This window comes from Heterodontus francisci, chromosome 3 (genome assembly GCF_036365525.1).
Source record: "Heterodontus francisci isolate sHetFra1 chromosome 3, sHetFra1.hap1, whole genome shotgun sequence".
NCBI classification, from domain to species: Eukaryota; Metazoa; Chordata; class Chondrichthyes; order Heterodontiformes; family Heterodontidae; genus Heterodontus; species Heterodontus francisci.
This window is the reverse complement of record NC_090373.1, coordinates 159,553,068-159,579,371: the sequence shown is the minus strand read 5'-3', so window position 1 is coordinate 159,579,371 and position 26,304 is coordinate 159,553,068. Positions and strand designations below refer to the sequence as shown.

At 45.6% G+C, this 26,304-nt stretch overlaps 1 protein-coding gene across 3 annotated transcripts in view; it reads left to right on the top strand.

The window, feature by feature from the left end:
* Positions 1-26,304, top strand: part of scml4 (Scm polycomb group protein like 4) — a 154,781-nt gene that overhangs the window by 53,867 nt on the left and 74,610 nt on the right. For all 3 annotated transcript variants that reach the window (XR_010972738.1, XR_010972737.1, XM_068027159.1), the window contains exon 4: positions 15,958-16,158. Coding sequence is in view for 1 of the 3 variants with exons in the window: in XM_068027159.1 (XP_067883260.1) it covers positions 15,958-16,158 (201 nt within the window). In the remaining 2 variants the exon portion in view is untranslated. The remainder of the gene's footprint in view (positions 1-15,957; positions 16,159-26,304) is intronic.

Below are 26,304 nucleotides of genomic sequence, written 5' to 3'. Positions count from 1 at the left end.
GATGGCTGGGCGACCTTCAGGGTCCAGAGGTCCTTGGCCGGACTTCTCGAAAACAATGAGGTGATCCAGAAACTGCTGGAGGAGAAACATCACCTCTGTAGGCCTTACCTCAATGACAAGTCATCACTATCCAAGCACAATGCTTGCTGAAACATCTGCAGGACTGTCCAATGCAAGCTCAGAGAGATGCAAGACACTTGGCTAAATCAGAAAGCAGACGACCTCCAGTCAAATTCCAACCGCAAAGACTAGAAGCAATTCTACAATGCTCTGAAATCAGTCTACCGGCCCCAGTCTCATTGCCAACAGGTCAACACTGCTCACAGAAAAAGTCCAAGTTCTAGAAAGGTGGGCAGAGCATCTTCAATCAGACTTCATCCATCAATGAAGAAGCAATCAACAGGCTGCCATATGTTGCCATCAACTGTTCTATTGATGACCCTTCCACTCTGTGAGAAATGAGAAAATCTATGAAATTCCTGTCTAGTCGCAAAGCTGCAGGAGCTGATGATATCGCAGCTGAGGTCTACAAGGCTGGAGACCAATCCTGGTCAAGAAGCTCATTGAACTCCTTCAGTCTATGTTGGAGCAAGGCCCCATCCCGCAAGAATACAAAGATGCTTCCATTGTCCACCTGTACAAGCGGAAAGGAACTCGCCAATCTTGCAACAATGACAGAGCAATCTCACTCCTCTCCATCGCCGGCAAAATCTTTGCCAGGATCCTTTTGAACTGCTTAGTGCAACATCTGAACCAGGATCTGTTGCCAGAGAGGCAGTGCGGTTTCAGAACAGGTCGAGGGACCAATAATGTGGTATTTGAGGTCAGACAGCTCCAGGAGAAATGCCAAGATCAGAACATGGACCTCTACACCATGTTTGTTGACCTGACCAAGGTCTTCCATGCAGTCAGTTGTGAGGGCCTTTGGAAGGTAATGGAGAAATTCAGCTGCCCTGAAAAATTGATCACATTGGGTTCAACAGTTCCATGACAGCATGATCGTACCTGTCCTGAATGATGGTGAGTCTTCTGACCCATTCTCAGTCACTCATGGGAGTTAAGCAGGGCTGCGTGCCCAGCATGTTTTTGTATGCCATGTTCTCCAAGCCTTCCTTGATGGTGATCCTGACATTGAAATCAGAGACCACATGGACAGGAAACTGCTTAATCTGAGACGACTCCGGACAAAACCCAAGGTCTCCAAGGACATACTTCGCGGTTTCCTGATTTCCCACAAAAACAGACCAGATCTAAGTTCTGCAGTCCTGCCACATCCAGTTGTGAATGGTGGTGGACTGTTAAACAACGGACAGGAGGGGGTGGCTCCACAAATAACCCCATCCTCAACAATGGGGGAGCCCAACACATCAGTGCAAAAGACAAGGCTGAAGCATTTGCATCTCTCTTCAACAAGAAGTGACAAGTGGATGATCCATCTCGGCCTCCTCCTGAGGTCCCCAGCAACATAGATGCCCATCTTCAGCCAATCCGATTCACTCCTTGTGATATCAAGAAACAGCTAAAGGCACTGGATATTGCGAAGGCCCCGATAACTATCTGGCAATTGTACTGAAGACCTGTGCTCCAGAACTAGTTGTGCCCCTAGCCAAACTGTTCCAGTACAGCTACAACTCTGGCATCTACTCGGCAATGTGGAAAATTGCCTAGGTATGTCCTGTGCACAAAAAGCAGGACAAATCCAACATGACCAATTACTGCCCCATCAGTCTACTCTCAATCATCAGTAAAGTGATGGAAGGTGTCATTGTCAGTGCTATCAAGCAGTACTTGCTCAGCAATAACCTGTTCACTAACGCTCAGTTTTGGTTCCACCAGGGCCACTCAGCTCCTGACCTCATTACAGCCTTAGTCCATACATGGACAAAACAGCTGAACTCCAGAGGTGAGGTGAGAGTGACACCCCTTGACATCCAGGCAGCATTTGATCGAGTATAGCATCAAGGAGCCCTAGCAAAACTGGAGTCAATGGAAATCGGGGGAAAACTCTCTGCTGGTTGAAGTCATACCTAGCGCAAAGGAAGATGGTTGTGGTTGGTGGAGGTCAATCAACTCAGTCCCAGGACATCACCGCAGGAGTTCCTCAGGGTAGTGTCCTAGGCCCAACCAACTTCAGCTGCTTCGTCAATGACCTTCCTTCAATCATAAGGTCAGAAGTGGGGATGCTCGCTGATGATTGCACAATGTTCAGCACCATTTGTGACTTCTCAGATACTGAAGTAGCCCGTGTCTATATGCAGCAATAACTGGACAACATCCAGGCTTGAACTGATAAGTGGCAAGTAACATTCACGCCAAACAAGTGCCAGGCAATGACCATCTCAAACAAGAGAGAATTTAACCATCTCCCCTTGACATTCAATGGCATTACCATCGCTGAATCCTCCATTATCAACATCCTGGGGGTTACCATTGACCAGAAACTGAACTGGACCAGCCACATAAATACTGTGGCTACAACAGCAGGTCAGAGGCTGGGAATTCTGCAGCGAAGTAACTCACCTTCTGTCTCCCCAATGCCTGTCCACCATCGACAAAGCACAAGTCAGGAATGTGATGGAATACCTTCCACTTGCCTGGATGGGTACAACTCCAACAACACTCAAGAAGCTCAACACCAACTAGGACAAAGCAGCCTACTTGATTGGCACCTGATCCACTACTGTCAACATTCACTCCCCCCACCACCGACGCAAAGTGACAGCAGTGTGTATCATATACAAGATGCACTGCAACAACTCACCAAGGCTCCTTCAACAGCACCTTCCAAACCTGTGACCACTACCGCCTAGACGGACAACGACAGCAGATGCATGGGAACACCACCACCTGCAAGTTCCCCTCCAAGCCACACACCATCCTGACTTGGAACTATATCTTTCTTCACTGTCGCTGGGTTAAAATCCTGGAACTCCCTTCCTAACAGCACTGTGGGTGTACCTACACCCCAAAGACTGAAGCAGTTCAAGAATGTAGCTCACCACCACCTTCTCATGGGCAATTAGGGATGGGCAATAAAGGCTGGTCTAGTCAGTGATGCCCACCTCCCAGCAACAATTAAAAAAAAAACTGTTTGCTGCTGACTGTACACTAGTTGCTGGTTCAGAGCTGGATATGCAATGTAGCATGGACTTGTTCTCCATTGCAACTGCGGCCTTACAATCAGCACAAAGAAAACTGCAGTAATGTACCAGCCTCCTCCAGGAAAGCCTGACCCCGAGCCCAAGGTTTTAGTCCAAAAAATGTTTTTAAAAAAGAAAAAATAATGAAAAATAAAAATAAAATGGGAGCCCATCATGCTCTGAAATGATTGAACTCAATATTAAGTCCGGCAGGCTGTAATGTGCCTAATCGGCAAATGAGATGCTGTTCTTCGAGCTTGCGTTGACATTCACTGGAACACTGCAGCAATCCCAGGACAGAGATGTGAGCATGAGAGCAGGGGGGAGTGTTGAAATGGCCAGCAACCGGAAGCTCGGGGTCATGCTTTCGGACTGAACGGAGGTGTTCCGCAAAGCAGTCACCAGTCTGCGTTTGGTCTCCCCAAGGTAGAGGAGACCACACTGTGAGCAGCGAATACAGTATACTACATTGAAAGAAGTACAAGTAAATCGCTGCTTCATCTGAAAGGAGTGTTTGTGGCCTTGGATAGTGAGGAGCGAGGAGGTAAATGGGCAGGTATTACACCTCCTGTTAAAGGCCTGCTCCAGTCGGGAAAAAGAACCCGACCCGAACCCAACCGATCCACAGTGGACCCGAGCCCGACCCGGCCCGAGTCCCTCCAATTTTGCCCCGATCTGACCCGAGCCCGAAAGCCGGACCTGGAAGAGGGGCTCAAGCCGACCCGAACCCGCCACATGTCGTCGGGTCCCGTCGGGTTCGGGTCGGGTAGCAAGCCTTTACCTCCTGCGATTGCAGGGGCAGGTGTCGTGGGAAGGGGACGAGGTGATGGGGGTAATGCAGGAGTGGACCAGGGTGTCGCAGAGGGAACGATCCCTTCGGAATGCTGACAGGGGAAGGGAGAGGAAGATGCGTTTGGTAGTGGCATCACACTGGAGGTGGCGTAAATGGCGGAGGATGATCCTTTGGATATGGAAGCTGATGGGGAGGAAAGTGAGGACAAGGGGAACCCTGTCACGGTTCTGGGAGGGAGGGGAAGGGGTGAGAGTATAGTTGCGTGAAATGGGCCAGACATGGTTGAGAGCCCTGTCAACCACAGTTGGGGGGAATCCTCGATTGAGGAAAAAGGAAGACATATCAGAAGAGCTGTCATGGAAGGTAGCATCATCAGAGCAGATGCGTCGGAGATGGAGAAACTGGGAGAATGGAACGGAGTCCTTACAGGAGGCAGGGTGTGAAGAAGTGTAGTCGAGGTAGCTGTGGGAGTCGGTGGGCTTATAATGAATATTAGTAGACAGCCTATCCCCAGAGATGGAGACAGAGAAGTTGAAGAAGGGAAGGGAAGTGTCGGAGATGGACTGTGTAAAGGTGAGAGAAGTGTGGAAATTAGAAGCAAAGTTGATAACGTTTTCCAGTTCAGGGCAGGAGCGGGAAATGGCACCGATACAGACATCAATGTACCGGAAAAAGAGTTGGGAGAGGGGACCTGAGTAGGACTGGAACAAGGAATATTTGACATATCCCACAAAAAGACAGGCATAACTAGGACCCATGCGGGTACCCATAGCAACACCTTTTACTTGAAGGAAGTGAGTGGAGTTGAAGGAGAAGTTGTTCAATGTGAGAACAAGTTCAGCCAGGTGGAGGAGGGTGGTGGTGGATGGGGACTGGTTGGGCCTCTGTTCGAGGAAGAAGTGGAGAGCCCTCAAACCATCCTGGTGGGGGATGGAGGTGGAGAGAGATTGGACGTCCACAGTGAAGAGGAGGTGGTTGGGGTCAGGAAACTGGAAATTGTTAAAATGACGTAGGGCGTCAGAAAAGTCACGGATGTAGGTGGGAAGAGACTGGAACAGGGGAGAAAGGATAGAGTCAAGACAGGAAGAAATAAGTTCAGTGGGGCAGGAACAGGCTGAAACAATGGGTCTGCCGGGACAGTCCTGTTTGTGGATTTTTGGAAGGAGGTAGAAGCGGGCTGTCTGGGGTTGCGGGACAGGGAAGATCTCCAGAGGAGATGAGGTCAGTGACAGTCCTGTGGACAGTAGCTTGATGTTCGGTGGTGGGGTCATGGTCCAGGGGGAGGTAGGAAGAAGTGTCTGAGAGTTGGCGCTCAGCTTCTGCAAGGTAGAGGTCGGTACGCCAGACAACAACAGAACCACCCTTGTCTGTAGATTTGTTTTTTTACTACTGTTTTTGACTATTTTTATCCCAGAATAAAACACACCAACCAGGTTTCTTTAATAAACAACAAATTTATCAGTTTATTATAAAACAAGTCTTAACCAGTAATGAAGTAAAGCATAAACACACAGATTGAAAAATTCAGTTCCCTTTTTACTTTAGCCCGTCACACTCACACACACACACATACACTGGTTAACCAGAAAAATAAAAGGGATTTTTGTTTAGAGCTCTGTTACAAAAAACAGACAAAAAACCACTTAGGCTGAACACTTGCTCATTCTTGAAGATAAAAGAGAAGATATGGAAAGATATCCTTTGTTTTGGTTTGGCGTCCCAAATGCGTATAGACGGCTGCCACTAGGATCTACCTCGAACAGTTCTTTCCAGGTGATGTTGAAGATCAGTTTGGGTAGGCTTTCTAAGACATGCAAATACAGAAGCTTCAGACAGGCCTTACAGCAGAACTGCGGCAACAAGGGTTTCAGTTCCCACACATTCGATACACTGGGTTTCTTCAAATACCGGAGGAAAGAGGAGACTGACACACTGGATATGCAGGGTTTCTTTCCAAGAGAGAGAAAGAGATGAGCTGGGTTTTTTTGGCAGACAAAAAAAACAACTGCTTTTTGTAAAGTTCAAAGTGAAACCAAAAATATTCCAGACATCAAGCCTCCGAACCTCTATAAATCTTGACCTGTCACTTCTTTGTGAACATCTCCCCAAGTCAAAACAACAAGCTCCGTGCTGGTATTTTATCTGAAAACAGGTGCCTTCCAGTAAGGGCTTGTTTACAAGCCTCGGAACCTTCTGGTGACTTCTTTTTAAAAAACACAAAGTTCAGCATCTCTTCAAGCTTCCAAATGAATCAATATCTATAATTCAACTATAAGTTCCTAAAAACATATTTTACAAGAAAATAGAAGCACTCTCGTAACACCTTCACCTTTGGAGGAATGAAACGCCATTGTTAAATGTGTTTCATTACAAAGGGTAAAAAAGCAGAAGATGGAAAATTTTAAAACACATTTTCACACTCATACTCACTCTTTACCTATAGTTAATACAATTTTGCTTTGTATCATCTTTGCACTCATATAACTCAAAGCAAAGTTAGATTCTCGATAAAGCTTCTGCAATTACATTATTTTTTCCCACAATGTGGATAATCGTTAAGTGATAGGGCTATAATAATGAACTCCATCGGAATTGTCTGGCATTCTGGTTTTTAATTTTTTCCACAAAGTTTAGCACCAAATCAGCTTACTGCAACCTTCCAAACAGAGCCCCCCCACCCCCCGCCAGTTCTTCCAAGTGGTCCTTCAAAGTGTCACTATAGACCAGCACATCATCAAGGTAAACCACACAGTTAGGAACACTGGCTACCACTTGGTTCACTAATCTCTGCAAAGTGGCTGGGTCATCCCCTAGCTTGAATGGCATCACTTGGCCCTGGAAAAGACCATCTGATGTGACAAAGGCTGATATTTCTTTAGCTCAGGGTGTTAAAGGAACTGGCCAGTATCCCTTTAACAAATCTCTGCTTTGACTGTTTTGAGACTCACGGCTCAGGTATGTTATTTGGTATACTACATAATAGAACAAATCTGATTCACCACTGCTCAGAATAGCTGGTGTGCTTATGGTGTTATAGTGACACCTTTGGAATTGACATTCTTGGAAATGGTACATGCTTAGTGCCATTTGTCTGATATAGGTGGTTACTTGCGATACACTTAGATGGTGTAAGAGGTGGGGACTGTATTTCCATTTGTAAAATGTGTTTAACATGGATAAATCTCCCACAGTGCATAGCGGAGACAAAAGAATTGATTTAAAGCCAAAGAAACAGATATTCGGAGGAGTGACCAAAAGCTTGGTGGAAGAGGCGGGTTTTAAGGAGGTTCTTAAAGGAGGAGAGCGTGGTGCAAAGATTTAGAATGGAGCCTAGATGGCTGAAGGCATGGCTGCCAATGGTGAGGCAAAAGGAGGAAGAAGATTGGATACGTGGCCAGAAACAATAAAATATTTAGTTCAAGTAGGGGGTTTATAGTACAAGAGAGAAGGTTATTGAGATAGGATGGAGCAATGCCATTGAGGGACATAAACACAAAGATACGAATTTTAAACTTAAAGTGTTGGAGTACTGAGAGCCAATGGACATCAGCAAGGACAGAGATGATGAACAGCAGATTTTTGAATGAGCTGAATTTCACGGAAGCCAGAATATTGAGTTAGTTAAGTCTGCAGGTTGCAAAGGCATGAATGAGGGTTTCAGTGGAAGATGGGCTGAGGTAGAGGCCAAGATGAGTGATGTTCCAAAGGAAGTAGGAAGTTTTTGCGCTGGAGAGGTTATAGGTTCAGAAGCTCAGCTCAGAGTGAGAAATCTGGTTCAGCCTGGGAGGGGGATACAGTGGATGGTACTGAGTTTGTGATAGAGAATATTGACAGTGGGTTTAGTCTTCTTAATGTTTGGCTGTAGGGCATTTTAGTTCATCTAAGACTGGATGCCAGACCATCTGACAGGACAGAAGCAGTGAAGAGCAGTGATAGAACAGTGGAGCTGGGTGCCATCAGTGTGACATGTTGAAACTAGCATCATGTCTTCAAATGACAAAGGTAATGAGAAGACATTAGTGAAGATGATGTGGCTATGATCAGATAAATAAGAGTGTGATGAAGTGAGGGAAGTTCCACTGTGTTGAACAAAGGAGGAAAGGCATTGAAAGAGGTCAACTATGTCAAAAGTTACAGAGCGGTTGGGGAAGTTAAGGAGGGATAATGCACCACAGACACAGAGAATGTCATTTGTAATTTTTGGTGCTGTGAGAGGAGGAGAAACCTGATTAGGGAGATTCAGACAGGGAGTTGCAGGAGAGATGAGTATGGATTTGAGAGGTGACAACATTTCCATGGAGTTTGGAGAATAAAGGCAGTTTAAATATGAGGCTGTAGTACTCAAAGACAGAAGGATCGAGGGTGTTATTTTTTAAGGAAGTACTGACAGTGGTTTAGAATGGGTTGGATTGCCTCAGATGAGGGAACCATTTACAATGTCACATAGCATGGCGGGGAGGGGGAGGTGGGCAGTGGCTGGGAAAGGTTTGACTTGGTAGGCAAAGGGAAAGCAAAGAAGTGGCAGCAACATCTAAATAGATGGTCTATCTTGGTGCCAAAAAAATGAGTTCAGCCCTATAATATCACCTCTCCCATCAATATATTGAAGTGGGAGGTTTTATTGTGCTGCTGGAAGAGACTTTTTTTTAAAAGTAAATTATCTGTATGTTTGCATGCCCATCTGCCTGTTTTTATTTGACTGTTTGTCCCTCTACTTATCTATCAATTTTGAGAAGTATCTGTCACACTTTATCAGATTTTTAAAAAAATACAAAAAAGAGAAAAATAAGGCTAAATATTTCATTCTATAAGAGAAAGTCCCCCCCAACCCACAGCAGAAGATACTTTGACCTCAGGGGCCAACCTTAAAAGTGTATATTAATAATGAAAGCCAGTAATTTGTAGTTGGTTTCTTCTGACCTCTACTTGTCATCATGAAAGCTGTGCTTTCCTGTAGCCTTAAAGGGACAGTCCAAATTACACACAGCTGTACTTTAGCAGCAGAATAATGCATTGGATGTTACATGGTAGAATGCTCCTGTCCTTGGAAAACAGTATATCCTGCGACCCACGATGAGTATTGCTACAGGACATCTGATAGTATTAAAAGATATGCTCCGGGTTAGGTTTCTATAGCAACTGTAATGAGGAATATGTCTCTATAAAAAAATGGACCCCTGTAAAGGATATTGTTGGTCTCCCAAATGTTGCTGTGTCTATAAATTTAGGGATGGAAATGTGAGGATTTGTAGGATTTTTAAATGAGCCCTGCCTTTTCATGTAAACACACAGGAGATGGGGGTTCCCAGTCACATCATAGTGAGTTCTATTTATTTTAATTAGATTATTGCTTTTCTTATAGTGTCAGCTGTGGCTCAGTTGGTAGCATTCTCACCTCTGAGTCACACGGTGTTGGGTTCTAGCCCCACTCCAAGACATGAGCACAAAAATCAAGGCTGACACTCCAGTGTAGTACTGAGGGAGTGCTGCACTGTTGGCAGTGTAGGATTTTGGATGAGATGTTAAACTGAGGCCCTGTCTACCTTCTAAGGTGAACATAAAAGATCCTGTAGCATGATTTCAAAGAAGAGCAGACGAGTCATCTCTGGTGTCCTGGCCAATATTTATCCCTCAATCAACATCACAAAAACAGAGAATCTGGTCATTATCTGTTTGTGGGAGTTTGCTGTATGCAAATTGGCTGCCGTGTTTCCCACATTACAACAGTGAGTACACTTCTAAAGTACTTCATTGGCTGTAAAGTACCTTGGGATGACCTGTGGTAATGAAAGCCTCAATAGAAATGCAAGCCTTTCTTTTTTTTCTTTCTTTACACATCAGAATGTAATTTTCAGAGTGACGCCGTTGTATGGACCCTTCTGGAGTATTTCATTCGCATTTGTTTAAGAGGTACTTCACTGCATCTCTAACTTAGCTGGTCTCAGATTCCCCTGAATACAGGATGTGGTGGTGAGGTTAACACATATGTCAACATTGCCATATTGTCTGAACCGAGGGCTTAGACTACTGCTGCAGCTTTCGTAGTCCACCCACAATGATGGTATCAGGGTAGCAGGTGTATTTTATAACAGAAAATATTTTTAACCCATTTTTGATGCTTTAAAAAAAGAAATTCCAGTTATCTCCCCAGTTCTTTCTCCTCCTCAAATATCTCCAGCTCTAGAAAGAACCAAATGCATAAAAGTTCTTCATGGTCACCTTGCCTGTCACTGGCAATGCTGTCCTTGCCCTGCTCTGAGGTTGCAGTTGTGGCCGCAGCAGGGAGCACAAAACTCATATTGGTGCTGTTTAAGTTTTAAAATGGCATCCATGGCATCTTTTGGTGTGAGTCATGCTGCACACCTTATTGGTGAGGTTGTTAATGCCCAGTGAACACGCAGCAGAAATATGCAGATCATGACATTAATGTGTGTGTAATGCTGATTTGACATCAGCGCTGCCACTTTGGAGTTCAGCGCTTCAGCTAATGCTGTCTCCTAATCACACACAACTGAACATGCATTCAGCAGCAGGAAGGATTCCTCACCAGTGCCTGGATCACTCTGGAGGAGCCCTCCAGTACTCGGCAGAGCGGGTGTCAAGATTCATGGTGGTCTGTTGCATGCTGAATAGCCTCACCATCATGAGGAGACAGTCCTTGTGAGCAGCTGAGGAGCAGGAGCACGAGGAGGAGGAGCAAGAGGAAGAGAGGAGGCAACCTAGACAGAGCCCTCTGCCCAGGCTGTATGTGAAGAACTCAGCTAAGTGCAATACCAGTAAGCACAACCCCAATTCTCCATTCACCAACAGTCCCACACTTTACCTTTCCTCTGCCACTTTGACCATTTGCTTGGCCAAGGTGCAAAAATAAAAACCATCACAAATTAGCTTTCCAAACCAAATTTATATATGAAATCATGCCATATTGCATACAAAAGTCAACTAATCACCCTTGTGCATTCCCTTAGTGCCTGTCTTCTGTGTGCCTTTGCCTGCCCTAGTAGTCCTACACAGTGCAAGCCCAGCATGGCTAGTGGAAGGCTGCTGGCTTTCACCGGCGGAGACTGCAGATAGCCTTGGAGGACGATAACAAGCAGCTGTGGGACTAGAAGTCCTGACTTTGGACTGCATCATCTTGGCATTAGTGGCAGCAGTCTCGGCTGACTGTCTGAGAGGTAACACAAGGCACCGGTGGAGTGGTGGGGTGCGAAGATGAATCCTTTCATCCTGAGAGAGGACAGCAGCTTTGTGCTCCACCGAGGTGGTGCTTCAACAATCCAAGTAATCTGTTGGAGGACAGATTGCTGGACAGCTGTGACACCCTGCAAGGCCTCTTACACATTCTACTCCACAGTCATGATGGCAGCAGTCTGACCTTACCTGCTTTCATGCTGAGCTTCCAATTCAGCTTTCAGTGGAAACTGCTTTTGCTGCAATGGAAGCTGAGACATTGGCCATCAGAAGCTGCGTCATAGTTGGGTCCACAAGAGTACTGATGGAGTTGGTGACTACTTACATTACATGACCACAGGCTTTCTGGCAGGCTTTCCAATACACCAAGCATTTCATTGTGCAGACCCATCAGCATTTTTCAGTAGGATGTACCATCAAAGTCCTTATCTGGAGCTTCTGCAGCAGCTCTAACCTTTTCCCCTGCTCTGAATCTGTGCTATCCCCTAAATTACCTGCAGCGTCAGTATCTAAGCTGGTGGCTGCGAGTGTGAAATCAAGTGACACTGCTGTGTCTTCATCATCATTCTCTTCTTGCTGTTCTTCCACTGCCTGGCCAGGTTACACCTCTTGGTTATCTGAAAGGATAAAAGCAGAAGGGTAAGATTGTTGTGCAGGGAATGGGGGAAAAGTGCGAGATACGTGCTTACACTACATGCAGCTTGAGAGTGCGGGATGAGGGGCAGGTGGGTTGTAAAAATGAGGATTAGGAATGAAGAAACCATCACCTTTGATGGCTTCCGTGCCTTCGCTGACCGTGCCCTCCGCAATGGGTGTCCCAATAATGGCCAGCACCATCTCCTCCATGTGAGTTAGAACATACAGGCATGTCTGTCCATCTCTGGCTACCTCCTGCTCCCTCCAGTGATTCACCTTGTTTTGCAAGAGGGAGTGAAATGTGTCATTAAGTGTTGTGTGTGTGCAATCTGTTTGGCTGATGTGGTTGTCATGGTTGAATAACTGGCAGCGTGTGAAAGCTGTGGGACGTGGGTGTGAGGCTTGCAACAATGCTAAGTGAGTGTGTATGCAGTGGAGCATATGAATGTCAGGTATGAGTGCTGACAAAGATTGTTGGTAGGTGAGTGATGGTGCTTGGGTAAAATGAGCAATGTCTGAGGCTAGTGGTGCAGTTGGTAGGATACGACATTTGAAGGTGCATTCGCTGACCTTGATCACTTATGTAAGGTCATTGAATTTCTTGCAACATTACATCTAGGTCCTCGGGGCTTGACTCTTGGCATTGACCTCCATGGCTATCTGCCTTCACAGTAGCTGGAGAGCTCCTGGCCCCCTACAAATACAGGACATCTCTCCTCTTTTGCACCTCCTCCACCAAGGCCTCCAGTGCAGCATCGAAAACCTTGGGACCCGCTCTCCAATGTTGTGCCATTCTTCTGTCTTTCCCAGGTCAGATCAGTAGTAGACTTCCAGAACCTGCTGCAGCCACAATGCACCTCCTCTTCAAGAGGTTCAGGCTGACTTGAAGTCATGCAGGCTAGCTTAACGAGTGCTACCCTCTCATGATTTTTGGCCCTCCGCTGAGGCCACTCATACAGGATACTTCCCTTGATGAACCGAGGCATAGAATATAACAGCAGGAAGGTTATGCTAGAACTGTTTAAAACACTAGTTAGGTCACAGCAAGAGTACTGCGCACTGAGTACTGGTCACCACATTACAGGAAGGATGTGATCACACAAGAGCGGGTACGAAGATGTTGCCAGAAACTTTAACTGTGAGGAAAGATTGGATCCACTGGGATTTTTTTTGGAACAGAGGAGTCTGAGGGGAGATTTAGTTGAGGTGTATAAATTATAAGGGTCTTAATAGAGTTCATAGGAAGGACTTATTTCTGTTAGCAGAGAGGTCAATAACCAGGGGGCATAGATTTATAATAATTGGTAGAAGGATCAGAGGGTGGTTGAGGAGAAATATTTTCACCCAGAGGGTGGTGGAGGTCTGAAACTCACTGCCTGAAAGGATGTTAGAGGCTTAAACCCTCATCACATTTAAAAAGTACCTGGCACTTGAAGTGCCGCAACCTACAGGGCTATGGACCAAGAGCTGGAAAGTGGGGTTAGGTTAGATATTTTTCGACGAGCACAGACATGATGGGCTGAATAGCCTCATACTGTGACACAAATTTTCTGTGTTTCCACATTAATGCTGGCTGCACACTACAGTTATGTTGATTAGCAGGTAGCACAAAGTTGCTGTGCTGTCAGCAGCACATTGAATGGACCCAGGTTAATCATGCTTCGCAATCCCGTGTCTGTTTTTGGGAGCTATCAAATTTAATCCCCAAAGACTTTTGCTGGGATACAGTTCCACACATGTCATCTACCCTTCAGTACTCACCCAAGCAGCCATTCATATATTAAATCTGACATTGAGCATTGGCAGCTAATTCAACTTTCCACCTTCCAGTAAGAGTCACAGAATTGCAACCAGGAGTGAGAAGACTGTTTGAATTTCATGTTACCTAGTCTGGCACATCGGGCCGGATTGTTATGTTCCCATTACCAACTCTGACTGAGATTAGCTAGCTCAACACAGCCTGGGATCAAACCTGGACCCTCCTTGTAGCAGTTTATCAACTGAGATATTGCTCTAGCCACAAATGATAAATGCTGTTCTCATGTGACCTAATTTCAGCAAGCGTTCCCAGATAGCGGGCAAGAGGTCAATTATAATAGCCACACTGTTACTCAGACTCAAGCCATCTAAATCAGCACAGAAGAAGGACTGAACCTGAGCCCATCCTGATCTTTATGCCAGAGTACCACACCAGACAGCGCATTAACTGAGACATTGTTGGAGTGACAATGATAACTTTAATTGGATTATAAAGTGGTAGATTTTGCTGTTGTGCAGCTAACAATGAAAATTCAGAAAACCACACTTTTAAATATTATCATTTTTCTTCAATAATCTTCTCTCCACTCCTTCTCTCCTGAAACAAATGACTCCTTGCTGGGATACAACTCCATGGACTCTGGGTGCCTTCTGGTACCATTACTCTTCATGTGTGAGCCTTCCTTCTGAGTAGTGAATGTTTATTTGACCACTGGGGAAGCCCCAGCTGAGGTTAATCCTGTCCTCACCTGATATCCCCTCAGGGATTCCTAGTAGAGATCAATGGCCAATGACCGACAGTAGAAACTCTGTTTGCTTTTCCTCTCCCTAACCCAAGGACTGGGACCAATTGTGGAATCCCTTCTGCTGCCCCATCTTTTAGTGAATTCAGCACAGATGGAAGATTGACCCTGGGACTTTCCTAGTCTCTAAGGCTCAACAGCTCGCTCAATAAACTCACTGGAATGCCTGTTTTGCATTCGTATGAACAGAGCATCTCAGAGGTCTTAAGCCCAGACTCACCTACAATAAAAATGTCAGCGATGTTTACATTGGGTTATATATTTTAATGATGCTTATACAACCCTACACCCTTCATAAAATCTTTCTGAACATTATTAATATTTGTAAGAACAAGTTTGTGGGATGGAGGTGGGGCAGTGGGAAGGAAGACCCCCTGTCTCATCTTATCTAAGCAGCAGACGGGAGGAAAGGGTGGAGTTGTGGTTCTTTGCACTTCTGAATTCCACAAGGTAGATATTGTTGGGGGTGTAACAGTTGAAATATGTACAAGCATGGCTGTTACCTACAAGAAGAAAAATCAAGCTGGCTGTCTACCTGGTTGCTAATATTTTTTGAATGCACAATGTACTTTGAGGGAGTTTTGGATGGAATCACAGATATTGAAAACATTACAAGACCACACACAAGCTGTTCACTTGTTTCCCAATATTAGATAACGCTTTGTTAGTCAACATGCTAGTTCATCCCAGTTCTGTTTAAAATCTTTGATTCACAGAGACAAAAATCAGTGTTTCATAAAAAGTGAAAACTATTGATAATGCTGTATATATTTATAATTTATTACCCATGCTTAAACAACAAAGTTTTACTTTACAGATAATCCCTGTGTGTATAAATCTTGAATATATGATAAATGCCTGAGAAATCTTAGGAACTGGAAAAGAACATTACCCCCAATAAGCCTCTTTCTTTTTCAAGGTCATCCTCACCTTCCCATCACTCACCAAATCCCTCAAGCCCTTCTCTTTCCGAGGAAAGCATCCAGTTGTCTCTTGAACCAACTGATACAATCCACTTCACTGGTAATTTATTTCACGACTCTCCTGACCTTTGGAAGAAATTATTTTACCTGACTTCCCTTCGTACTCCTGACTTCATGTTTAATGAGTGAACCTTGTTTTTTCAGCATTTCCCTATAACACAATTTGTCTGGGTCAGTTTTAATTCCCCTTGCAATCTGTAAAACTTTACCTTGATCAACTGAGTCTTTTCTTTTCCAAAGATAATAAACCCAACTTCCTCATAAAGCATTTATGTGGGGGGTGGGAGATGTTGGAGGGGGCAGAATTCCTTGAGTTGATTTTTGAAATAATGTTTCCAAATGCATTTGGGAAGATTTTCCCTTTTAGAATATGTTCACTATTTCATTGCAAATATGGAACACAGGAAATCTTTGGGGACACATTTGAGATGTAGCTACACTATAAGCTCCGGGAGAACTCAGAGTGGTAATTTCACTCTCTGAAACTGAAGATCAACAATTCTGCGAGACATGCTCATTGCAAAACGTGTTGGGAGCATTTGAATAATAATTTCTGAAGGGAAATGACAAAATTGGAGTTTTATTTGAGCTAATTGTTGTTATGTCATAAGTGGCCACATATCCTTAACATGTCTGATCTTTCTTTCTTATAGTTTGCATATATGTCAACAAGCATGCCTGTGCCGGACCACATCTTGATAAAAAGAAGTTGCAGCAGCTTCCAGATCATTTTGGACCTGCCAGAGCATCCATGGTCTTACAGCAGGCTGTCCAAGCATGCATTGATTGTGCCTATCAGCAAAAGGCAGTCTTCTCGTGTCTCAAGCAAGGGCATGGTGGAGAGCTGATATCAGGTATGGGATTAAACGTTCTCAAAATAATTTACGCAAGCTAGCAGCAAATGCAAAGTGCTTGGAGCAAAATTCGCTCTGACTGTCTAAACGTGGCACCGGAATATTATGTGGTTTTTGTAGGGGATTGCGTAGTGATCAGTATTCATCTATCTGCATGGCATCAACAGCCAAGTAATTTGTTTTGCTGAACCTTAAACATATTTGTATCTTTAAATAAATCATTGTATCAGTAAAGGTAGAATGTTGTGACTGTTATCTGTGTAGATATACAATATCTGCCACATATGCTTTAAAACAGGAGATAACACAATTGAGTGCATTAGCAAAATATGACAGAAATGTGATCAACTGAGATATTACACCCACGGTCTCCTATATTGATCATAATGGGCATAATGAACAAAAATTCTAAAAATTCCTCTCACCAATTAAAATCATGCATTTTTTAAAAGAAAGTTATATTTGTAAAATAAAAACACTTTCTGACAAGTGCAAATTAATGGATCTTTTCAAAGGATTGGCACAGTGACAAAATGCCTAAGCATCTTGCCTTTGCATTGAGTCACTGTGGTAGGATATGAATTAAGTGGCGGGGTGGGGGGAGCCGGGAGGGGGTGGTGGTGGTGGTGGTGGTGATACCAAGAAAGGCCAGGCATTGACATTCAGAAATTAAAGGGAAGACAGGGGACCGAAAGGGGCCTTGGCAAAAGCCTGAGTCCAGCTTACCAGTCAGCTTTCTCAGCCAGTGAGTGGTGTGAGGCACAATGAGCCCTAACATGGATCTAGTTATATTTTCAGTCCTGTGTGGATTCTTTACATGAGCTGCTTTGTTGTTTCATGTTACACTGCTTTAATAATCATCTTGAGAAGTGGTAGGTATACTTATGATTTGCATCACTTAAAATATTGTGTGCACAATAGTAGTTAATTTGAGTGTTTACTGGAACTTAATTATTACTTAAAGTCATTGTATATGCTTGATTTTACCCTGTTTATAAGTGCAAGGAAGCGTTTAAAGCATCGGACAATGTACCGTAAGTAATCAAAAAGCAATCAGCTAACAAAATTGGTAATTTTGAAATCCCAAATAGACCCAGTTTCACAAATGGCCCAGAATTTTCTGTAACAAATTGGTGAAACTGTCAATACTCACTGTCATTACTCATTGAAACTGACAGCAATTTCTGGCATCTGCACATGTGCAGTTAAATGCAGAACTCCAGAAATTGCTCAGAGGTACTATGTTTTTCCACAGGGTGCACTGTTGCAGCCTTCACAGATAGAATCAACAGAAATCACTGATTTGACTTGATCTTCAACTTCTTACACACTATTAGAGTCATACAGCACAGAAACAGGCCCTTCGACCCATCCTGTCTGTGCCGGCCATCAAGCACCTACCTATTCTAATCCCATTTTCCAGCACTTGGCCCGTAGCCTTGTATGCTATGGCGTTTCAAGTGCTCATCTAAATACTTCTTAAATGTTGTGAGGGTTCCTGCCTCTATCACCACTTCAGGCAGTGCGTTCCAGATTCCAACCACCCTCTGGGTGAAAAATCTTTTCCTCAAATCCCCTCTAAACCTCCTGCCCCTTAGCTTAAATCTATGCCCCCTGGTTATTGACCCCTCTGCTAAGGGAAAATGTTTCTTACTATCTAATCTATCAATGCCCCTCATAATTTTGTATACCTCAATCATGTCCCCCCTCAGCCTTCTCTGCTCTAAGGAAAACAACCCTAGTCTTTTCAGTCTCTCTTCATAGCTGAAACGCTCCAGCCCAGGCAACATCCTGGTGAATCTCCTCTGCACCCTCCCCACTGCAATCACATCCTTGTGGTGCCCAGAACTGTACACAGTACTCCAGCTGTGGCCTAACTAGCGTTTTATACAGCTCCATCATAACCGCCCAGCTCTTATATTCTATGCCTCGACTAATAAAGGCAAGTATCCCATATGCCTTCCTAACCACCTTATCTACCTGTGCTGCTGCCTTCAGTGATCTATGGACTAATACACCAATTTCCCTCTGACCTTCTGTACTTCCTAGGATCCTACCATCCATTGTACATTCCTTTGCCTTGTTAGTCCTCCCAAAATGCATCACCTCACACTTCTCAGGATTAAATTCCATTTGCCACTGCTCCGCCCATCTTACCAGCCCATCTATGTTGTCCTGTAATCTAATTCCTGCTGAAAAAATCATGAAAACATTAAGCCTTTTTCAATGAGGTACAACTGAGTTTTGTCAGCATGCTAAGTCATAATTACCACTGAACAACCACTCTGGCCCTGTAAAACTAACTTTAGAAGTCTGGAGTATCACTCCCTCCATTCCATGATAAAAATTCCATAGATTATTAAAATAACAAAAAATCATTTTTATTTTTTAAGTTTGCTTATGACATTTCATCTTCTGCTTTAATCCTATATGTATGTCCCAATATTTATTTTACTCCCAGTAAATTTATTAAAATGTGAATGATAACCAGTGCATTTTACTTCCTGCTTTGTTGTGTGAGAATTCTTCAATCTGATTGACTGCTCAGCTTGCTTGATGAATTCACTGTTCCTGGACATCAAAGATTTCCTATAACTGGCGCCAAAATGAAATTGATGTTGTAATAGGAGAAATTGATGCCACAGAACCTGCAAAATCTTAGTGAGCAGTTTTCTTGGAGGTCAGGAACGAGTGCTGTCCATCCGATGCTGACTGCAAAAATCTGGGCCAGTTAAGTTGTCATCTGACTGTTTGATAATTCCTTCGAAAACATGCACATATTGCTCTATCTAGTGGCAGTTTGTGGAACTAATCTCAAACAGCAATACCATCCATATAAAGAACACATTAGGGGCCTGCGTTGATGATACAGTTCTATAAATTAGGGAATGAAAATTAACAAACATATTGATTTTAATTTTTCTCATTTACTGTGTGATTAATTCCCCAAAATGCATTTATTTTATATTTGTAGTAAATTAAATATATATGGGCCGGAATTTTTCAGTGAAGGTAGCAGTCCTGCCGCTGGGGCTGAAGGCTGGGAGGGTGACCCTGCTTCAGCGAGTGGCAGGGCCCAGGACGCGTTCAGCTGGCGGTAGCCAGTTAAGTGGCTGCCGTCAGGGCTGCCATCCCTATTAAGGATGGCGGCCCACCCCCAAGAGCTGCCAGCCCAATCAGAGTGCCAGAAGCTCAGTGGCATCAGCAGTGCCACCACTAGCGGTGGCCATTGCTGGGGCTGCACTTGAATGATGAGGGCGCATTGATGCCTGCCACTCTTGGAGAGGGAGGCAGCAAGTGGCCCTTAATTGACCACTTAAGTGGCTCAATTGGGATCCGGCTAGGTGACACGTCTGTCGTCTTTCCCACCACTGGCAAAATGGAATAGTATTAGAAAGACATCGGGCTTCCATTAGATGCCTTCCCGTGCTATTTTGCCAGCCTTCCCACCTCCAAGCCCATCACCAAAGGACTGGTAAAATTCAGCCCATAGTCAGAGAATTACAAGCGTCAAAGTAAAATGATTCCTTAATAAACTTGTAATAACATACCCTCAATCATTATACCGTCAGTGAAGTGCACAATGACTCCTAATTAAAATAAAGTGTTGTTATTCATGTACAATTCAATCTGATGGAGTTATAGATATAGATACTTTATTAAAAGCCCTCTAGGATGTGGGCACTTCAGGCTTTTGGCTATCTGCAATTGCTGGGAGTGGGAGGAAGTGGTTGGAGTGATGATTGAAGTAAATGACACTGGCAAGCAAAAGGGAATGATAAAGAGGTTTTGCGGGTAGGTCAAAAGGGAAGAGTTAGAGGTAGTGATGGGAGTGAGGTGACAGTAGGAAGAGGAAGAGCTAGTGGGAAGGTAGATGGGAGAAGACTTCATTGAAATAAGGGGGTATGGGAAGTACAGGTGATTGGGAGAAGGGATGGGAAGGGAACTGCTGAATGCCATATTGCCCCCACAATTCCTTTCAAATGAAGCCGTTGATGCTTCTTTTTGTGCCAAATTGTGGCATAATACCAACAACCTCCCACCTGAAAAGAAAGAGGAAGAAGACAGGAGGAGAAATAAAAAGAATCAATAGGGAGAGAGGGAAACCAAAGGAAAGAGCAGAAAGGCATCAATTTTAACTTCCCGACCTCATCCCAATGAGCGGGAGAGAGTCGAGGGTGAGGGGGAGGGGTGTTGGGTGTTCGCAGGATAGGGGGAGGAGGGGAGCATTAAAATATCAGGATTGAGCACACCAAACCAAACCCAAGGCCAATCCCAGCCACCAAAATATTTAGTGTGGTGATTCAGGCCATTGCTGAGGCTCCCATTAAAAGCTAGAGGGGCCTAATTAAGTTTCAAAAATGAGGCTGGATGATGCCACCAGTGCCACCATATATTTCTAACTTCACCACAGGGGGAGTCCTGAACTGCCTTTTACCCATTACCAGCGAGAGGGCAGAAAGAACCAACTGGCAAGAAGAGGCCGAGGTAAGTTTTCCAATTTGAAGGTTTTTCAGCAACTGTGAACCCATGGAAGCAAGAATGCTCCATCCCCATCCTCACAACCCCGCACATCTCCAAGTCGCCAACCCCTACACCCCGCAACCCCTACACCCCCAACCCTTACACCCCTCCAACCCCTACACCACCCAACCCTTACACCCCCCAACCCTTACACCCCCGCAACCCCTACGCCCCCCAAGCCTTACAGCCCCCAACCCCTACACCACCCAACCCTTACACCCCCCCAACCCTTACACCCCCCCCAACCCTTACACCCCCCAATCCCTATACCACCCAACCCCTATAGCCCCCAACCCCTACAGCCCCCAACCCTTACACACTCCCAACCCTTACACCCCCCAACCCCTACACCACCCAACCCCTATAGCCCCCAACCCTTACACCCCCCAACCCTTACACCCCCGCAACCCCTACACCCCCCAAGCCTTACAGCCCCCAACCCCTACACCACCCAACCCTTACACCCCCCCAACCCTTACACCCCCCCCAACCCTTACACCCCCCAACCCCTACACCACCCAACCCCTATGGCCCCCAACCCCTACAGCCCCCAACCCCTACACTACCCAACCCCTATAGCCCCCAACCCCTACAGCCCCCAACCCTTACACACTCCCAACCCTTACTCCCCCCAACCTTTCCCAATCCCTACACCCCCCAACCCTTACACCCCCCCAACCCCTACAGCCCCCAACCCCTACAGCCCCCAACCCTTACACACCCCCAACCTCTACAGCCCCCAACCCTTACACCCCCCCAACCCCGACACCCACCAACCTTTACACCCCCCAACCCCTACACCCCCCAACCCTTACACCCCCAACCCCTACCCCCCCAACCCCTAGACTCCCCCAACCCTTACAACCCCCAACCCCTAGACCCCGCAACCCTTACACCCCCCTAACCCTTACTCCTCCCAATCCTTACACCCCCCCAACCCCTACACCCCCCAACCCCTACACCCACCAACCCCTACACCCACCAACCCTTACACCCCCAACCGCTACACCCCCCAACCCCTACGTTCCCCAACCTCTACACCCCCCAACCCTTACCCCCCCCCAACCCCTACACTCCCCCAACCCTTACTACCCCCAAATCCTAGACCCCCCAACCCTTACACCCCCCCCCAACCCCTACACTCCCCCAACCCTTACTCCTCCCAACCCCTACACCCCCCAACCCCTACACCACCAACTGCTACACCTCCAACCCCTACACCCACCAACCCTTACACCCCACAACCCTTAAACCTACCACCTTGACCCCTATCCCCCAACTCTACACCCCCCCAACCCTTACACCTCCCCAACCCTTACACACCCCCAACCCTTACTCCCCCCAAACCTTACACCCCTCCAACCCCTACACCCCCCAACCCTTACACACCCCCAACCCTTAGTCCCCCAACCCTTACACCCCCCCAACCCTTACACACCCCAACCCTTACTCCCCCCAACCCTTACACCCCCAACCCCTACACCCCCCAACCCTTACACACCCCCAGCCCCTACACCACCCAACCCTTACTCCCCCCAACCCTTACACCCCCCCAACCCTTACTCCCCCCAACCCTTACACCCCCCCAACCCCTACACCCCCAACCGCTACATCCCCAACCCCTACAGCCCGCAAACCCCTACACCCCCCAACCCTTACACCCCCCACCTTGGTCCCCACCCTCCCAACCCTCACACACACCCCCAACACCCCCCACCCCAACCCACAAACCCCCCACTCCCCCACATGCTCCCCTCTACCCCCACCCCACTACATACCCAAGTGCTCACAAGGAAATCTACTGATTCCCCAACCCTAATTAGCAGTCCCAATCTCCCAGGCGCTCTTCCTCCCTACCCCACAATTGACTACCAGGGACCATTCTGCACACCCCTGGCTATGGTCTCCTGGCACTAATTTCTGCTCCCAGCCGCAGGCCAGGCTGTCAATCTGACCAGCTGTCGTGGAAGAGTGATTGATTTAAATGCTGCCTTGCTGTTAAGATTCTTTGTCTGCTACTGAGCTCCCCCCACCCCCCACACCTCCCACACTTCCTGCCTCCTTGTTAATATTGGAGTCACAGAAGCAGAAGAGTAAGGATAGTGCAACAGCAATATGAAGGCACCAGGGGCACTAACAGAGAGTCCATACTGTCTGATATACCATCTGCAACACAGGAGTTTAACTAGAGCATAATGTGTATAAATATCTGCATCCGTGTGCATGTGCTGTCAATTTTCTCAATTATAGATTCCTATGTCCACATTTTTAATGAAAACTGCCAACATGAACTTACCACACTAATTACCCCCTCACCCCAGTAGAGGCAGTGTCACCACTGCCAGCAGGGTGTAATTAAAGCGTCACAAGTTTACATAGGCTGTTTCAATTTAAAATGTGGGGATAAGAATTAATAATGGAAATATAAAAATAAAGACAGAGTGCATAACTTTAACATGGTGACTGCATTACATCTGCCAGTTCTGCACAATTATCTTCTGCACTCTAACTCCACTTCACCTAGAAACTTCACTTGGTATTAACTCTTTGTTGGTGATACTACAGTAGATTGACTAGTATGTAAATACATAGTATGTATGTATATATAGAGAGAGTTGAAGTGACAACAGGATCCTTATTTATGGTAAACAGCTAAGTTGATAGTTATAAAGGAGTCAAGCTTTGCATTAATAACTCCTGAGATCCTCCTCCTTACCTGCTCAAGCAGACTGTTCTTTATAATCATTTGCACAGGTAGGGTGCGAGTGACTGCCCTTGGCATCAAGGCAGCATTTCACCAAGAGTGGCATCAAGGAGCTCAAGAAATATTGAAGTCAACCGGAATCAGGGAGAAAACACTCCACTGGCTAGAGTCATACCTAGCACAAAGGAAGATTGGTGTGATTGTTGATGCCAATCATTTCAAATCCAGGATATCGCTGCAGGAGTTCCACAGGGGAGTGTCCCAGGCCCTGCCACCTTTAATGTTTCATCAATGACCTTCCCTCCATCATTTGGTTAAAAGTGGGGATGTTCGCTGGTGATTGCACAGTGTTCAGTACCATTCATGACTTATCAGATACTGAAGCAGTCCATACCCGCATGCAGCAAGACCTGGACAACATTCAGGTTTGGGCTAATAAGTGGCAAGTAACATTCGCGCCATGTGAGTTCCAGACAATGACCATCTCTAACAAGAGAGAATCTAACCATCTTTCCTTGATATTCAATGACATTACCATCACTGAATCCCCCATCCTCAACATCCTGGGGGTTATCATTGACCAGCAACTGAACTGGACCAGCCACATAAATACTGTGGCTACAAGAGCAGGTCAGAGGCTTGACGTTCTACGGCGAGTAACTCACCTCCTGTCTCCTGCAATGCCTGTCCACCATCTACAAGGTACAAGTCAGAACAAGTCAGTGATGGAATACTCTCCACTTGCCTGGATGGGTGCAACTCCAACAACACTCAAGAAGCTCGACACCATCCAGGACTAGACAGCCCACTTGATTGGGATCCACTTCACCACCTTAAACATTCACTCCCTCCACCATCAATGCACAGTGGCAGCAGTGTGTACCATCTACAAGATGCAATGCAGCAACTTGCCAAGACTCCTTAGATAGCATCATAGAAACCCGCGACCTCTACCACCTAGAAGGAAAAGGGTAACAGGTGCATGTGAACACCATCACCTGCAAGTTTCCCTCCAAGTCACACCATCTTGACTTGGAAGTATGTCACCATTCCCTCACTGTCACAGGGTCAAAAACCTGAAATTCCCTCCCTAACAGCACTGTGGGAGTACCTTCACCACATGGACTGCAGCGGTTTATGGAGATGGCTTAGCACCACCTTCTCAGGGCAATTAGGGATGGGCAATAAATGCTGACCTTACCAGCAATGCTTACATCCCACAAATAAAAAAAAATGTTCATAACATTTATGATTCTCTGTTTACTTACTCTCTTCCTGGTGATTGTAATAATAATGATCAGAGTTTGCTGTGACAAGCAAAGCCTCAGGTAGTCCAGCAGTGAGCTGACTGAGTCAACGAATATGGAGGTGCGGGTCTGCATCACGATTTCCCACATCATGAGCCAACTGAATATTTCTCCATAAGGAGGAAGAGAAAACTGATAGGTGATTAGATTCCTGTTGTTTACCTCAGAACGCTAGGTTAGAGATGAGGAGCAGAGGTTTGGGGGAAGGTTGTCTACCCATGCTGTCCACTGGAGAAGGGATAGGCCATTTAGGGTTGAGATGCGGAGGAATTTCTTCATTCAGAGGGTGGTGAATCTTTGGAATTCTCTACCCCAGAGCACTGTGGAGGCTCAGTCATTAAGTATGTTCAAGACAAGAGATCGATAGATTTCTAGATATTAAAGATATCAAGGGATATGGGGATAGTGCAGGGAAATGGCATTGAGGTAGAAGATCAGCCATGTTCTGGTTGAATGGCAGAGCAGGCTCGAGGAGCCAGAGGGCCTACTCCTGCTCCTATGTCCTATTTTCCTAACTCCTCCAGATCTCACAAAATATCATATTCCCAGACTATTAGTCAATCAAATAAAGACTAATTCATATTTATTTAGTACAATTACAGAACAGATGTTTTCTTGCTAGGCAGTAGGCATCAGGCTGCATGGTTAAAAGGTTCACATCCAACTAGAGGTCTATGCATATGTTTAAGATTAATTTTAAAATGTGATGCTGAAACAGAGCACGTAGCAATTAGCAAGACAATTAGTGCAACGTCATGATGTTAATCAGCTTCCATTATTTGCATTATAAAATTATTAATCTGTATATATATTGGCATGAATGCCCATATATAGTAGATCAGTGACTTGCAAAATGCATGCTTTGAGTTAAAGTAGCAAATATGTTCAGATTTATGGATGGCATTAAAGATTTAGGGGGCTATTTTCCCCACTGTTGTATTAGTAATTTAGGCACGAAAGAGCCTCCAAGGTAGCCAAGATGTGGATTTGAACTACAGCGCCTGGTTAGCTTGCTTTTAGCGCAAGACACCATCTTGGTAAAGGAGTTTAAGCATGCAGTAGGGATGGCTGCCCCGAGGATGAGTAAGCCTCTGATTAGCAATTAAATTGGCTTCTAATGCTCATTGAAGAAGCTGCAAGACATTTTGCTTACTAGCGCTGCAATTAGTGACCTCTCCTAACAGCTGAACAGGAATAAGGAGTTGTTGGTGAGGATTGCGACCATTACTTTCAGCCATTTATTTATTTAGAGACACAGCACTGAAACAGGCCCTTTGGCCCACCAAGTCTATGCCAACCATCAACCACCCATTTATACTAATCCTACATTAATCCCATATTCTTACCACATCCCCACCTTCCCTCAATTCTCCTACCACCTACCTATACTAGGGGAAATTTATAATGGCCAATTTACCCATCAACCTGCAAATCTTTGGCTGTGGGAGGAAACCGGAGCACCCGGTGAAAACCCACGCAGTCACATGGAGAACATTCAAACTCCACACAGGCAGTACCCAGAATCGAACCCAGGTCGCTGGAGCTGTGAGGCTGCGGTGCAAACCAGTGCGCCACTGTGCCACCCCATGCTTTGCTGTCACTGTTCACTTG